At 38.3% G+C, this 17623-nt stretch overlaps 1 protein-coding gene across 1 annotated transcript in view; it reads left to right on the forward strand.

Moving 5' to 3' along the window:
* LOC107566712 (E3 ubiquitin-protein ligase mib1-like) overlaps nt 1–17623 on the forward strand; it is a 68224-nt gene extending 50601 nt beyond the window's left edge. The window contains exons 13-22 of the mRNA XM_016252238.1: nt 287–419; nt 1872–1958; nt 2513–2671; nt 5446–5627; nt 5797–5986; nt 6071–6149; nt 12026–12145; nt 13904–13975; nt 14375–14475; nt 15900–17623. Coding sequence (XP_016107724.1) covers nt 287–419; nt 1872–1958; nt 2513–2671; nt 5446–5627; nt 5797–5986; nt 6071–6149; nt 12026–12145; nt 13904–13975; nt 14375–14475; nt 15900–16040 — 1264 coding nt within the window. The 3' untranslated portion in view covers nt 16041–17623. The remainder of the gene's footprint in view (nt 1–286; nt 420–1871; nt 1959–2512; nt 2672–5445; nt 5628–5796; nt 5987–6070; nt 6150–12025; nt 12146–13903; nt 13976–14374; nt 14476–15899) is intronic.

A 17623-nucleotide genomic window follows, 5' to 3' on the forward strand; every position in this document is an offset into this window, starting at 1 on the left:
CTGTCAAACAAGCCCTTTGCGAACGGTCAATTCTGATGATATTCTTCCTCATAATAATGTTTTGTTATTGTTCAAGTGCTTTATTACCCTTTATTTTGCTCTATTACCTCGTTACCCTTATTTAGTACTCTAGTGTTTCTGTTACTTCCTTGATTCCTTGAGTTCAGTACCCTTCATGTGACTTTCATAGCCTTACCAATGTTTTAAAAGTTTGCTCACTTATTAAATGTTTGTTAGTTCATCTTTTCAGTTGCTGAAATTTGTATTCTCATCTTTTGTTTTACAGTGCCATGCGTGTGCTGTTATCCAAACTGCCACGACCATGGATAGTGGATGAGAAAAAGGATGATGGTTACACCTCGCTTCACCTGGCTGCCCTCAACAACCACGTGGAGGTGGCAGAGCTCCTAGTCCACCAGGTCAGCAGTTCTAGCACGCACACTCACACATTGCACCATAGAAGGGCCCATCCTGGAGACCCTGTACTCCAGCAGGTTATTCAGTCCACTAGAAGGGTGAAAGCATCAAGTGCCTGTGCAGATAATAATTCAGGTGGATAATAGGTGCAGTTTGTCATTAGGCACCCAGAAGAGCTGAGTAAGTAACCCAGCTCTCATTGTACTAGGTGCACTGTACAGTCACAATGACTCTTAATGAAGAGAATATAATGTTTTTTGGGGATATTTCATGTAGATAACCCTTTAAAACAAAATATTATATATAACGTTGATAGTTTTGCATCATTGAAAACTGAATAAAGAATGCCTATTGAATTTTGAAGGGGAATTCACATTTGGATTTTAGGAAGTAGAAATCCAAATAAGTGGCATTTCCTGTCATTCCACTTTAACTACCTGTTGGGCAGGGCTAGTTTAATTCAATGCAAATAGGATGCAATGCATTGCAAGAATACAGTGGTCTCGAGCTGAGCTGTTTTAAACATGCAGGATTCTTCTGTTCTGCATGTGCGAATTTGGCCAAACTGGTTCAGTGCCTTACCTTCACACACCACAGTACAGCATGACACTGTTGCTCAGCGTTATGTCGCGGCACAGTAACAACGTTATTGCAACATTCCAGCAGAGTTATGAGAATGCTGCGCTGGCTCAGGGCAGCCCTTTGTCAATTACCTGCCATGACGGAAGAGAGGGAGAGACAAAGAAAAGGTTCACATCAGCGACTTAAGCCTCAGTCTACGAACCACAGTAGAGCTGCACTGCAGTAGTGCAGAGAGATGTTCACAGTGGTCTCGAGCTGAGCTGTTTTAAACATGCAGGATTCTTCTGTTCTGCATGTGCGAATTTGGCCAAACTGGTTCAGTGCCTTACCTTCACACACCACAGTACAGCATGACACTGTTGCTCAGCGTTATGTCGCGGCACAGTAACAACGTTATTGCAACATTCCAGCAGAGTTATGAGAACGCTGCGCTGGCTCAGGGCAGCCCTTTGTCAATTACCTGCCATGACGGAAGAGAGGGAGAGACAAAGAAAAGGTTCACATCAGCGACTTAAGCTTCAGCCTACGAACCACAGTAGAGCTGCACTGCAGTAGTGCAGAGAGATGTTGCTATGGGGTTTCAGTCAGGAAATATCTGAATACAAATCACCATTAGCTCACATTTCCTAACACAACCTATGGGGCTAGAAGGCATGCTCATGAGCAGCAGTTTATCTTCAGTAGTTGAGGGGAGACATTGCACATAGACATTAACTGAACCTCAGTTAAAAAAAAAATGTTTGTGATATGTAAATAACCGCAATCACTTTTTTGTGTTCTTTTGTAAGGCATTATGTATCTATGAAAATGTAAATATCACAGTGGCTAAAGTTGAAAGCATTTATTGTTTCTCTGTGTTGCTCTTTCCGTAGGGAAATGCCAATTTGGACATACAGAACGTTAACCAGCAGACGGCACTGCACCTTGCTGTAGAACGTCAGCACACCCAGATAGTGCGAGTAAGTGGTTCTGTCTTACCCTGTTTTTTGTTTTGTTTTTTCCTTTCAATGTTTGACATCTACACCCCTCACCTAGTGTTCTGGCTTCCTACTCAACACAAACACATTGATAAAGCAATGTAGCTAAGTGCTCCAGCTAAAGATTTAAATGCATGGAGTTCTGCAGATTTATCCTCTCCAATTGAATTAATTTAGTCCTGAGCAATCTGGACTATGCCAGGAGAGGTATGGGAAGCGGGGGTGGAAAGGGGGAATCAATGGGAGCTAAAGCACCATCTCGTGGTCATATAAGAGCAATGCAACTCTCCTCTTTTCAAAGCATCTGTATTGGCTTAGTCTATTGAGAAGGATTCTCAAGTAATAACCAAACAAATGTGCTTATTGTGTCTCACACATTACACTTACTTTCTTTTTTTCTTCATATAAATACATGATGAAATTTGACACATGCTTTAGATGTCACTGTTAGCTTGTTCATCTGCATCAGTGAACATCATTAAATCCACCACTGCTGAGAACACACTGGTTAAGTTCTGTCCTCTGTTTCTGTCCAGCTCTTGGTGCGAGCTGAGGCAAATTTGGATGTGCAAGACAAGGACGGAGACACGCCACTGCACGAGGCCCTGCGTCATCACACTCTGTCCCAGCTGCGCCAACTTCAGGACATGCAGGATGTCACCAAAGTGGAGCCATGGGAGCCCTCCAAAAACACAGTATGTACAGAGAAGGATATAAACAGTACAAGTGTTCTCAATAAAAGCTTTAGGTTAACAATGTCATGTAGTAAACACTTTCAATGCAGTGTACTTGATTAGAAGTGGCGGGATCAAATCGCAAATACTGGATTGATCAACAAGAAACAGTTTACTAGTTGAAATGATCATTTGTTTAATTAAAAAAGCGCTTACACTGTTTTATTTTTCTCCAATTCTGTTGTTTTTCCATTTTTCTGGTTTTTATATTCCGTTTTAATGGTTAAATTGCCTAAGTAATGTCTAAGTTATGTTTAATTAATTGAAATAATGAAATGTATACAATTAAAGGTTTACCAAAAATCAAATTTTTAGAGCCCTGTGACACACAGAACATGCAGACTTCATATTTAAATTGTCTTTCTGCACTTTAATATTCACAGACACTAGTCCATATCATGTCTTTATTAAGTGTGCTGCCCTACTTTTGATTTATTCTTCCAAAATTTGCCAAATTTTGGCATTCTATGTTGTACTGTAAAGTACATTTTTATGATTTAATGCCGCGATTCTCCCCACACTTTTAGCGTCACGGAAATCATAGGACCCTACAGATACATTTTGTCATGCTGTGTGCGTCTCTGCAGTTTAAGCATCCTAAAGGAAACATCCAACAACCGTTCCATGCAATGATCATTATAATTTTATGAAACATGATTTACTCAGAGACGTAAGTGTGATCAGGAGCATTAACCATATTTCAAACCACCTTTTCAAGCAAACTTGATTTCAATTTCCTGAATTTGCAAAACCGCTTTCACACCACCCAAACAACTGAACGTTTGTCAATGACACAGATCCCAAAAAAGAGCTCTAAGTAACAAGTAGTAAAACACAGACTGTGTAGATGATCTGCAACTGTAAGGGCTTTTTTCAGGCTTGTCCCTGTGTTAACAATGATAGATTGTACTCCGCTTTAAGAGCCATTTCCCTGCTGTCACACGAGTAACCGGCCCAATGAGCCACAGTTCCACTGCAGTCCAGCACAAACAATCCTTCAGGTGAGACATTCTCCACTGATTATCCCATCGCCTTTCTTGGGATTGCATATTTGTGGAAAATTGAGTGGGAGGAGAGAAAGCAGAAAGAAGACAGCTTTGGCAGACAGCAGCCTAATCAAGACATTTACAATCAAATTACCAAGCCTATGAACAGATTTAAAATGCAATGAATTCCATGTTCTCAGGATAATTATGCCACATGTGACTCAGTATTGAGAGTGAACACTTCATACAGAACCTCAGTGAGCAAAGCTAGCCGTGGTGTGGCTAAATTTGATGCGATTGGTCTCACACTGTCAACCACCAGCTTCTTATAGCTTTTCAGCTCATATAAAGTTAAATTGAATAGTTTATTGTCTGTAGGTTTTAGCCCTTAAAGGGGTAGTTCATCTGGAAATGAATATTATTTAATTTTTAGCTACTTTCCTCCCAAGAACACAATGTACCAGTTGCACTTCTCCCTCATTTACAATAAAATGTGACTAAAGTTTTCAGACAAAAAAAAATGTGACCAGTAGGGTTGTGCCGATAGACGATAGTCGGAGATATCGCCTGTGGCTGATGCCTTTGTCGATAGCAAGATGATGATTATTATTATTATCAGGCTAGTAATACTATTTAATTAATATTAGGGCTTATTTGTTCCATTATATTTCTTTTTCCAATCTGCAGGTTTTCCTCTGCCCTGCAGCTGCTTGAATTCTTCCATCAGTGCCATTGTTTCTTAGGTGTTTCACAGCACTTATGTGACCTCCCATCCCCACAGCCTTTCTTTATCTTCATTAACACATTATGCTATCAATATACTCTGGAAAAACTGTCAGAAACTCTCACCATAACGTCTGACACCAGACAGACTGACGATGCCGGTCCCTTGCACCCTATCTTTTACAGCCTTTGTAGCTCTTCTTAAGCCTGACCCCAGCTCTGCCAGTTCACATCATCGCCTCTCCAAGACTGTCGTAAATCAAGCGTTGTGTGACAGGAGGCTGCTTCCAGGCCAGCAGTCAGCCATTTATTAACACAAACAGTGTGACAAATCTCTCTCCCTATCAAGCCTTCACACATGCAGCAGATGGAGAGTCGGCCCATCCATTTAAAACACTCCAATGAAGTGATCAGTATGCCGAGATCTGCCCACTTTCATTAGCTCAATATGGTCTATAGCATTTCATCACTCCAGATGAATCTGTTATACCAACATTACATCATGGACATGAATGGGGCTCTTTGTGTTTCTTTACACAAGTCAATGAATGATTATTTTAGTCATGTTTAATATGACAAGCCTCACTGTTAATGTTGCTTATTGCTTAACAGAGATTTCAGTTAAGTGATTTGACTTCTTTCTTTTTTTTTTCTTTTTCTTTTACTTGCAAATGATAACTCAGAAAAACTCTCAAACACCAGAACACCATTAAAAACGAACTAAGCATTTCTAAGCATTTCAGGGGACCTTTAAGTAAGTTAGTTTGTATTCTCATATGCCTTTATAAATAGATATACAGAAGATGGAATTCACTCGATGGAATTAATGGAAGATGGAATTAATTTATTTATATATATATATATATATATATATATATATATATATATATATATATATATATATTTTATGCTGCACTGTTCTTATTTTAATGGCATAATTAAACTTCAACATGGGTGTTTGTGACTTTCATAGATAATCTGTATTAATCTGCTGTATTTGACTCTGTTTGTGGTGAATCTTCACAGTTAATTATGGGATTGGGCACTCAAGGGGCTGAGAAGAAGAGTGCAGCTTCTATTGCTTGCTTCCTGGCGGCCAATGGAGCTGACCTCACCATCCGTAACAAGAAGGGCCAGTCTCCTCTGGACCTGTGTCCCGACCCCAGCCTCTGCAAGGCCCTTGCTAAATGCCACAAAGAGAAGACTAGGTATGCACATCTGCCCAAACAGTAGGGCATCTATTGAAGCTTGCAGTTCAGACATTTGAAATTGACTTGTGTTTCCTGCTATTTATTAATTTTGCTATTCACCCTTTAATTATATTTCTCTTTGTCTCAATGTTTTTGTTCTCTCTCCCTCTTCCTCTCTTGTCCTCAGTGGGCAGGTTGGCTCCCGTAGCCCGTCTCTAAACAGTAATAATGAGACTCTTGAAGAATGCATGGTGTGCTCTGATTTGAAAAGGGACACGCTTTTTGGCCCCTGTGGTCATATCGCTACCTGCTCTCTCTGCTCGCCTCGCGTCAAGAAGTGCCTCATTTGTAAGGAACAGGTCCAGTCCAGAACCAAGGTACAGAAACCCACCTTACTAGTTTCATTGGGTATGCATATATTCTCACGTGCCCCAGTGAAAACGTCTTTTTCTCATTCACAGATTGAGGAGTGTGTGGTTTGCTCTGATAAAAAGGCAGCTGTGCTTTTCCAGCCCTGTGGTCACATGTGCGCCTGTGAGAGTAAGTCAGCTTGCTTTCTTCTCCCACACCACACCTCTTCTCTCATCGCCCCATGTGATTTTCTCTCATCCAGACAAAAAAGCTCTTTCTGTCATCTAACTTGAGAGAATATCACACATCACATGATTATGATACAGATACTGACATCTAGGTGTTCACGCACTGGATGAGCATAAAATATGGGTGAATCTCTCAAAACTTGTCTAACACATGCCCTGGTCATATTTGTCTCTATAGGACCATTTGATAATTGTGAGAATATTTTTTGACATATAAGCACAATTTCCTTAAATTGTTATTGTTGTAATGCAAGATTGTATCATTTTTATTACTTAAAATGAAAATAGAAAAATTATTTGTCAGATGTATACATAAATGATGATAGTATTTGTTGTACTGCCTTTATGGTGATATTATAATTTTTAATAAATCATTGTATTATAGTAATTTGAAGGAAATTGTCTGGATGTATTACAGTATTGACAGTTTGGGGTTAAAATGCACTTGTCATGCATGACAAAATGCAAAAAGAAAAGTAAACTAAAAGTAGGCTTTTTCGGAGTACAAAATATAATATCTTGTTTTTTTTCCCCCAATTGATTTGTGGTATACGACCTGGACAAGTGCTTTACAAATTTGAGATTTACTTTTACCTTAAGTTAGTGTTTTTTTTATATATTTTTTAATTTTAAAAACCTCAGAAAAAGTCTATATTTTTATTTTTTTTCTCACCACAAATAGAGCCATGATAGCTGGCATGGTGTTAAATGATAAACAAACAAACTCTACCTTGGGAAAATCCAACAAAAAAATGAAGCACATCACAGTGATGAAAAAACGTCTTAGAGGTTAGGTTGAAGCTAAGAGAATTGTTTGCTCTCAGCTAACATCCCTCCTACCAGATCCCTTGAGTTTCGTTCTCTCTATTTTGCCATTTATCACTTGTCAGCAAGACCCTCCCTTTCAGTTTGGTTTTATTGCCATTTTTCTGCCTTAACCTCAAACTGCAACCTCCTGTTCTATGGGTATTTACTTCATTTTCTGACTATTTAAAGGTGCCATAGAATGAAAAACTGTATTTACCTTGGCATAGTTGAATAACAAGTCTGTACATGGAAATGACATACCGTGAGCCTCAAACACCATTGTTTCCTCCTCCTTATGTAAATCTTGTGCATGCAAAAGACCACTGAAAAACAGGTGAATCAGAACATAACACTGACTGTGACGTTACAGTCGGGATCACTAATAGTTACGCCCCCAACATTTGCATATGCCCGCCCATGTTCTATGCCAGCCGCCAGCAGTACCTGCACAGCCGAATCATCAGAAGTTCTGCAGGTATTGGGAAGAAACGAGCGAGGATAATAGCAAAAATGGCAGATTGTGGAAATAAATGTTATGTTCCAGGCTGTGCAGGGGATGTGATGTGCAGGGAGGGATGGGTTGGTGTCTGTATTCAGGAAGGCACGGAAAACAAATAACGCGTTCTAATAAAATAACACGAGCCACTAAAGGGACATGTTAGCTGTTCGCTAGCGGTAGCCGGTTACATTACAGTACATAAGATTTCACTTAACACATAAATGGAGTAAGGAGAGATGACAGGATGATGGCAAATGATTTACAGATCCTGAGCACCAGGCACGTGCGCACATAGACATAAAAGGGGGCTTGAGCACCTGCTCTTTTTCTTCCTCGAGAGAAAGTGCCCTTTTTTTCTGGGGAGTCTTTTTTTTTTGATAAATGAATATATGTATAGCTATATGTGCGCGTGTGTGTGTGTATGTGTGTGTTTCTGTTTGCGCACAGCTTTCCCTGTCAAACTAATAAAAAAATTGTCGGGAAATGTTGAGACTGTCGAGTTCTGATGCCCCTCCGCACCACAGCAGTGTAGCACACGTTGATCGGCACATGCGCATCAGGCAGAGAGCTGCAGAAGCGAAGCCCTCCCTCCCTTTCCAGTTGTGTTTGTCTTGGTGTGGAGGTGAGTGGTGATGAACAACAGACTAAAAGCTACATGTGCCTCGAATTTACAGCTAATTACCCAAAAGGCAATTATAGTTAATTTGTCTTGCTAACATCCATGGCTCATGAGAGCTACATGATTCAGTTCACTGCATGATTCAGTTTATTAAAATGCATTTAGAATGATCACAAAATTACAAAGATATGGGGACAGAAATGTATATATTTATATAATTTCATATTGTTAATCAGTATCACGCGAAGTCTGACGTTTTTTTTCCACCAAAAAGCTGCATGATTGCAAATGTGATATTGATTTTATACAGCAGTTCAATAAACAAGAATTTAATATTAAGATACTTAAGTTTTAGACACAAAATTGACTGTTTTGCTTTATTTCGCCAACAAATATAATTGCAATTTGCATCTCTGAGCAACATGACGGTGTTTCGTTCCTGAATGAATCAACCGTTTAAATGATTCGGTTCAGTCGCAGTGACTCGCTTATTAACAGTGACTTGCTGCCGCCTACTGGCGGTTTTAATTTCACATTTAAAGTATCTTACATTTTTTTTTTTTTTATAATTTCAAATTTCAGTATTCAACGTTTTGTTTAAAATATCAAAACAGTATGAATGCATTTGTAACTGCAGGTTAAATACATTCATGTCCTGCATTAAACAGTGTGTAAATGCATCTAAATGCTCCTTAATGCAGCTTCTGTGTTTTCTCTGCATTGCAAAGATGGATTTTGTCAATACTGATTTCATTTAAAAGGTAAAAATCTATTTACACTTATTGGAAATGATTAATTTCTATCACTGCTGTGAACTGATCACCACACAGAATATGAAGAATATCAAAAACTTTAGGAGTCAGCTGTCCACGGCAGTCCTTAAGATATCAGCACAATAACACACTCAGCAAAATATCATCTAATTATCGTTATGAATAAAATCCCAGAAAATATTGAGATATATTTTTTGTCAATATCGCACACCCCTAATATATTTAACGTTTTGATTAGAAAAAAACGATTAAAATAAATATGAAAAGTGCCATTTTTTCCACTTGAGTCCCTGCCCCTCAAAATGTCTGTGCACGTCCCTGCTGAGCACCACTGGCAAGCATCTGATCTTGTAAAATGTGTGGTAAGTATTGCCGCTGTAGTTCACACAGATCATGCGCGATCGCAAATCTCGAAAGTGAAAGTAAAATGCGATTGTGCATTTGAAAGCAGTTTCAATGCCCCGCATATTAATAGCAGCTCCCTGATGTCCACATTTTATATACAGTATAATTACCCAATGATATAACTGCAAGAGAAGGTATTGAAATATATGTTTTCCCTGTGTTTCCTTCCTGCTGTGTGAGCTACTGAAATGAGCCGCACTGTGAAACAGCTAATATGAGCAGAGCTCAACATTATTATTCATGACTCTTCCAAATAAGGTAAAAACAGACCATTTCATTCTAGGGACAGATCCTAGGGTTGTAAATGGACATGTAAAACCGTTTCTGGAGATTTTTTGCCCTTACCTAAACCACATACCTTCTATGTAGATATCAGAGAAAAATTAAAAATATTGTAGCAATGCACTTTATGGCACCTTTAACAAGCTTGCTTAACCCTATAACACCTGGCATATGAAATAATAGTCAGAAATGTTTTATTTTTAATTTTTTTTTTATTGAACTGGTAATTGAACCATTAAACAACTGACCTTTTAAATATTTTCTAGTTTACATGTGTATTTGTTGAGTATAAGTTGGAGTATAATGGCTTTTATGGCTCATATAGTAAAATATAGGAGAATATGGAGGTCATATTTGAGGTAAAAATACCTCCGATTACTGGAGTATATTGTGTACAAAAGGTATTTCAAAGTTTTGATTGTTGAAAATGTAGAGGCCTTAGAAATTTGAATATCAAATATATTTGTGTGTGTGTGTGTATTAGTGCTGTCAATTGATCAAAAAAAACTAATCACATTTTTTCTGAAATTAATCTTGATTAATCCCACCTAACATTGAAGTTTTTAAAAATACTTTTACATCGCAATGATTTCACATTCAATCTTCAAATTAATGTAGAAACGGCATAATAGATTTACATTTTTTGTAGAATGGCATCTTTTTTATGACTTAAGGACACCATACTACTGATGTCTCTAGGAAATAGTTTTCCCCCTAATATTTAACCATTGACTATAGCTATTCAACATTACACAAGCTATCAATTTGAAACTTTATTAGACTACTTCAAAAAACTCAATCTTCACATAAACCCATTATAATAAATGTCATAAAGTTATGACAAACATTTAATTCTAAATTAAATATAGATGAATCCTTAAAGCTACAAAAGTTATTGATTTCCTTTTTTTTTTCTTTTTTTGATCTTTGATTAATAGACATCACAGCAGCTGGTTATTAGTTTTTTTTTGGCTGCTATTTCTTTAAGAGCTGCCGCTGCTGAATGTGAGGCTCATCTGACGACGGATCTGACACACATCTCTTTACCTATGGGCTAGTTGCGTATCTCCGCCATCTTGGATTTCCCGTCTAGCGAGTGTGTGCATAGATACTTCCGGTTTTGCTAAACGCCAGTGCAGAGAGCCGGAGAAATCCAAATATTACCTTTTATGTTTACAGGATTTATAATATCACTGGAAATACAAATAAGATCTACACTGCTATTATTACTATGCTATAAATGTTAACTGAGCCAGTGGCATTGGAAACTTATGTATGTTTGTGTCCGGTGAATGAATGAAATGCATTAATCAGTACTGTTCACGAAATAAAAGTTTGAAATGAACTCATGGTGCGTTCACATACATACACTGTCTTTTCCCCTTACCAATTATGTAAATATACAAATTACTTTTCTCGAAAATGTTTGTATTACATTGACTTTAAAACTGAAATACATTTACCTTCTGAGACACTGGCAGCAATTGATCGTGTTGCCAGATCCAGCTATTATAAGTGTTTTTGGATTTGTCTTTTCTACTTAATTTGACACTTTAGAATGTTAACAAAGTAGGAAGTTGGGCTACACTTTATTTTGATAGTTCACTTTAGACATTCCACTAACTATAAGTAACCTTGCAACTACATGTCAACTAATTCTCATTAATGTGCAACTACATATCTACTAACTCTCAGAGTAGACTGTAAGGATAGGTTTAGGGTTAGTAGAATAAGTTGACATATAGGCTACTTGCAAAGTTTCTCGTAGTCAGTATGTTGTATGTTGTGGACCCATCAAAATAAAGTGTAAGAAGATATTAAGCAGACAGTTTGCTAATACTCGGAGTTGCAAAGTTACTTACTGTTAGTATGTCTAATGTGGACTATCAAAATAAAGTTTTACCGGAAGTTGCAGTTTAAGGTCAGCAATATCTTTATATTATTTTATTTGCAAAAGATTTGAAATAATTGCTGTTTATTATTATTTATTTTTCGTTTTTTGTTTGTTTTAATAGCAATATCTGGCAACACTGCATTGCCGGCACTTAAACTGACAGTAATCAAAAAAGCCCATGACAGGTTTATTGCTGACAGGACACCACATTCGGTTGGACAAACAAACAAAACAAATCATGATATTATCTGTCAGAAACGTTATCAACGCTGTCAAAAACAGTAGCGTATAACACTAGTACAAAGTAGAGTAGAACAAGTAGGTTACAGAATGAAATGAAATGCGCAAACACCATGAAGAAGTCTATGCTATGTCATTCAGTATAGTAGTTACATTTTCACAAATCATCCTGAAAACATTCATAAGAGCGCTAGACAGAGTTATCAGCTATATATCGATGGTTATTAATAAAAACTATATATAGGATTAGAAGTTAACTCTGTACTTCGTGTGTTTGCATTTGTGTGTGTTCCTGCAGACTGTGCCAACCTGATGAAAAAGTGTGTACAGTGTCGGGCCGTGGTGGAGCGCCGCACTCCCTTCGTTTTGTGCTGTGGAGGGAAAGGTATGGAGGATGCCACTGATGATGAGGACCTTAGTGAGTGAACTTCCACACGTTCCCGTTTTTTATTTCTCTTTCCTCTCTCTGCCTTGGTTCTCATGTCTCATGTTTAATATTTATGTTGGCTTTAGTTGGTGCTTCTCTGTTTCTATTGCCCACACACATTTCTCTCCCCATTGTTATGACTAATCTGTTATTTCCCAAATGTGTTTTCATGACTCAAATCAGACTTGTGGCCCCTCTTCTTAATGCATAATATCAACACCCTGGAATGAGCTTTGTAACTGCTCTGGAATGTCTTCATAACATGCACTACAAGTTCTAAGGATTTTTAGGAAGTCACTCCACACAGACGAGTGAAAATGAATCCCCCGAATTCATTTTTCACAGAACACATCGAATATTTCTATAATTGGACACGTCAAAGGGGCTATCCAAGATTTATTTTAGTCCCATATTATTTTGAGTTGTGATTCACCACTCTTTGTTACTACATCGTTCCTTTTGTGTGTGATCATGACACTGCCCATGTTCTTTATGTTGGTTTAGTTTGAGTTCAAAGGGATACTGGTGTAAGTTCACTTTTTTTACAGTGTTTATTTATAGAGAGGAGGATCTGTTTCTTTTTAGCCTCGCTTAGATGTCTAACACATCCATCCACGCTGACATCTCTGCTGACCTACAGACATGCTGATCCACACAAACACGCACACACTCGCACACAGTCCAGTCAACAGAGGAATGTAGCCTTTAGCTCTTATCTCAGTCTGTCTTTAGTGCCTGAGCTCTGTTTGTTGTAAGGCGCCACTTTTCCACACACACAAAACCAAAGCAGCATCCCGTGTAGACCTAACACACTTCCCCCCTTTCTCCATGTGGAGCAATGAGAGAGAAATGCCACCATAGATGGGATTCTCTTCTGCTTCAGTCACTTTAGTCCCCACATACTAGAGGCTCCTCACTCTAAAAGTGGACGTGATAAACTGGCATCTGAAGGCTTTGGTCAATCACATGGGCCTAGAACTTTATTTCCACTGAGGAGAACTTGAATATGAACACAGGAAACATCCACTAATGATGCTGTCAGACAGATTCTACATCATTTTTAGAAAATAAGATTGGGGGACTGTTAAATGACTTGGTGGAAATGATCCAGTCTTGTTAGCCGACCCCTGAGGCCAAGAAATGTCTCTCACTATGCCGCCATAAATTTCCCCCTTTGTGAATATCCATCTAATTTTTCCCCAACTTGTCGGGCTTAAAATGAACCAGTCTGTCTTCTTCTTTCATACTAATCCATCATAATAATCTCCATTTCTGGCCTCTCAACACTTAAGGCCTCTAAAACCTTTGCTGTAAATGTGGTGTTGTTTTTTTCACTGAAGGAAAACTGAAAAATTAGGTATGCACGATATATTAATACCATATTGCTTATTGGCTGTTATTGGATATGTTTACATTTCAAAATTGGATATATATTAGGTGGTAATAGATATGTATTTGTGGGCTTATTAATATGAGCCAGAATTGTAATACCAGTGCATCCCTACTTAAAATCTTTATTTTATAATAGTGACTGTCGTCACTTCTGCAGCTGTAAATGATGGATACCTTGATGAACAAGGCCTCCCTTCCACAACAGCCGTGTCAAAAACTTACATTAACTTGCTCTTCCATTTGCTCCCCCTAAAGGATATTTATAACTAGAATATGCCACCGGCCAGGCTGGATTGGCCCCCAAGCCAATAGCAGGGGTGCATGCATTACATAACACTGTGACTGGTTGCTTCTCAGCAGGGGGCTGTAACTCAATGGCAGGGGGGTCGCAGGATCTTCTCCAGCCCAACAATCTGGCACTGAGTTGGTGTAAGTATTCTATTCCTCACCCCAAGTTCTTCCTGCCTCAACTCCTTCCTGCTCCTTTGGGCTCAAAGTCCATATCTCTACCCCAGCATACGTCATTCTCTCTGGCCTGCACTACACGAATAGGAGAGGCCGTCAAGTGGGACCGTAGGCCTGCTTGCGGCCTGCTGCGATTCAGTGATGCGGGTTGATTCCGCACCAGGGTCCCCCATATAAACCATATAAAGTGTCATAACAGGCACAGAAACTTCTAGAATCATCAAGTAATTCTGTACATTTTTGACAAGTTAGAAGGCTCTGGGATCTGCAAATGCTGAGACCCAGGGCTCCAAGTTCACCAACTGCATGATTGGCTAATGAACCGGTGATACTTTTCTCAGTGGTCTCTGCTTTGCCTTTCAGCCAGCGGAAATATCCCAGCCTTGCAGAGGGACAAAGACAACACTAATAGCAATGCAGATGTACAGAAGTTACAACAGCAGCTGCAGGATATCAAAGAGCAGGTGAGCATTGCAGTTTATAGTAGGGGTGTAACGATTCACTGGATTACTTGATGCATCAGTCACAAATTTTGCCGATTCGTTTGCATGGATATTGAAATGTGAATTTTAAGTAATCTTTTTAGGTCAATAATTATTAAAAATGCTAAAAAATTGAATCGCATTTCTGTAATGTTTTATTCAATATTTTAAAATATATGAGCATTAGTAACATGCACAAATTAATAGATACGAGTGCAGCGTCATTTGCACAACTCAGAATAATTTTTCAAATTACCGTGTTGACAAGTATTCACACAGTCGGTTATGTCTTAAAAGGTTAGTTCACCCAAAAATGAAAATTACCCCATGATTTACCTACCCGAGGCGATACGTTTGTGTAAGAAAAATATCCATATTTACAACTTTATAGACCTTAATCTCTAACTTCCTCTAACTGTCGTACGCACGTTTACGAGAGAGTTGCGTCCAGCGGATGACTTAGGCGTAGCGTAAACTCCGGTGAGAATATGCTAGTCTCGGGAGAAACCAGCTTTGTTTACAGCAAAGGAAAACTAGTGTCCTCTTGGTTTATATTGAAATCCTCTGACATTTTTCTTTACAAATCCTCGTTTTGTACTTCTAATTCGTAACCGGTGTTTTGTTTTGCTCTCTCCTCTGCGCTTCCACATTCATCACTTCTGCTTTTGCCTACGTGCTATGTCATCCGCTGGACGCCACTCTCTCGTGAATGCGTGTATGACAGTTAGTGGAAGCTAGAGATTAAGGTTTATAAAGTTGTAAATATGGATATTTTTCTTACACAAACGCATCGCGTCGCTTCAGAAGGCCTTTATTAACCCCCCCGGAGCCGTGTTGTCTTCTTTTATAATGGATTGGTTCAATTTTTTGGACTTCAAATTTTGGGCTACCATCCACTCCCATTATAAAGCTTGGAAGAGCCAGCATGTTTTTTTAATATAACTCTGATTGTATTCGTCTGAAAGAAGAATGTCATATACACCTAGGATGGTTTGAGGGTAAGTAAATCATGCGGTAATTTTCATTTTTGCGTGAACTATCCCTTTAAGTGAACAAATGTGCATTAGGTCTTAAAGTGACAGCAGTCTAATATACCTGCTGCTGCCTACTGTTCTTAACATTAATCAAACAAAAGGCAATCAGTTTCTCTTTAATAAGAATAGTGGTTGTTTAATTGATTAAAGCGAAGGCTATTCAGCTTTTTATTTCCATGGTATCTCTTATTTCAATAATACTGTCAGACTGACTTATCGAATTAAGATGTTCTGAATTTGCTAAAACCTATGAATCATGATTCAGATCGATTTACTGTCTAACCAAAGATTCAAACCCCTAACTCTAATAGTTTTCTGCATATGCAATTTTAAGCAGTAATTGCTCATGTAACATGTTTGCCTTCCACTCAGACTATGTGCCCCGTGTGTCTGGATCGCCTAAAGAATATGATCTTCATGTGCGGTCATGGCACTTGTCAGCTCTGTGGAGACCGAATGAGCGAGTGCCCCATTTGCCGCAAGGCCATCGAACGTCGCATCCTACTTTACTAGAGCGTCGGGCCATGTCAACATCCCTGTTTTCCAGCCACAGAGTGTGCTGCTGCTCTCATAAGCACCTTTTCTGTATCCGCTAAGCTAAGGGTCATCAGTGTTACATCATCATCTTTATTTTATCTTTTAGGCTCGATATTTGTTAAGTTAACTTCAGTTTTCTTGGATTATGTTCCGCAAGAAGAAGAAGAATCTTGCTTAACTACTCCATCTTGCCATTTTGTTCATGCAAGTGCCCACTTTTTTTTCTGCCTCGAGCAGTTCAGCAACACCTATAAGACATGAACTGACACTGTCAGGATCTGCTAATGTTTCATCTTTTATTATGTCAATGTATTATGCTCATATATCCTGATGCAAACAGTTGTATCTACAGTCATGATAAAGCATGGTGAAATGTAGAACACGACTGAACTCTGTCCCACTGAATCTTTGGAAATTCATTTTAAAGTCTCATTCTGTGTGACGTAGCATTCAGTTTTAAATAATGTGTAAATGTAAAGCATCTGCATTTACTGGCAGAAGAAAGTTTGTCGTGCTCAAAGAGTGAAATAAAACATTCACCTTTTACAGCAGTACTGTTAGTATAACATTGCATGTTCCTCTCTTGAATTGCTGCTGTACTACAGTATATACACAGAGTATTATTGTGACACCCATGTTGATGATCGGTTCGTCACCTGATCAATGCAGATGCAACTGATCCTTGTTGTCTTTAAAAGGATATTCATTTACTATACAACCATAATTATTGGATTGTTCTCCAGCATTCCTACTTTTACTTTATGCACCATATTGTCTTGCCAGATATGTAATGCAAAAAAGATTTGAATAGAAATTGCTGGTCTTGTGCCATTCTTCCAAAAACATGAAAACATTTCATTACCTTTTGGGAAAAAGGTGCTGTTTATCTTTACCTTACTAGTTAATTTATGTATTTTTACCTTTTTCTTCTAAATCTGAAAGACCTGGAATATACTATGGAATATCGCCTGTAAGCTGTAATTGGCTTTAACTTACTTTAATTAGGCCACATGCACGCCTGACCAAAAAGAATTTGCAGTTGAGGACTGTTCATCAAAATAGTCTTTCATGAACAATTTGACATCTTTTTGTGCTTGTCAAACTATATTTCAATTTTTTTTCCCTGTAGCCCGTTCCCATCATGGAGGAGGTCTAAAGTTACGTCTACAGTTGTTTCATTTCAGTGTGACTCAACACTGCGAAACAGACATTTTTACTGGAAGCAAAAGTAGTTTCATACTTTACCTTTTAAAGATTTGTATCTTTTATGGTCTTTCTTTTCCAGTATTATTCTTTTTGTGATCATTTAACATTAAAAACTAGATGCACTAATATACCTTAATGGTAGACTTGTATTGTCATGGTTACTCAAACAGCCTGTTTTGTACCTTATTTTCAGTACACAAAAAACTGCCCTGGCTTAAGAAACATCTTTTGTTGTTGAATGAATGTTTAATGTATGATGTACAACATTTATCATAAGAGAAATTCTTTTTTCCTGTATTGCAATTTGCTTTGAAAATGCATTGCCGAATAAAGATCTAACAAAACGGAGCAGA

This window comes from Sinocyclocheilus grahami, unplaced genomic scaffold (genome assembly GCF_001515645.1).
Source record: "Sinocyclocheilus grahami isolate Dianchi unplaced genomic scaffold, SAMN03320097.WGS_v1.1 scaffold1095.1, whole genome shotgun sequence".
Taxonomy (NCBI): domain Eukaryota; kingdom Metazoa; phylum Chordata; class Actinopteri; order Cypriniformes; family Cyprinidae; genus Sinocyclocheilus; species Sinocyclocheilus grahami.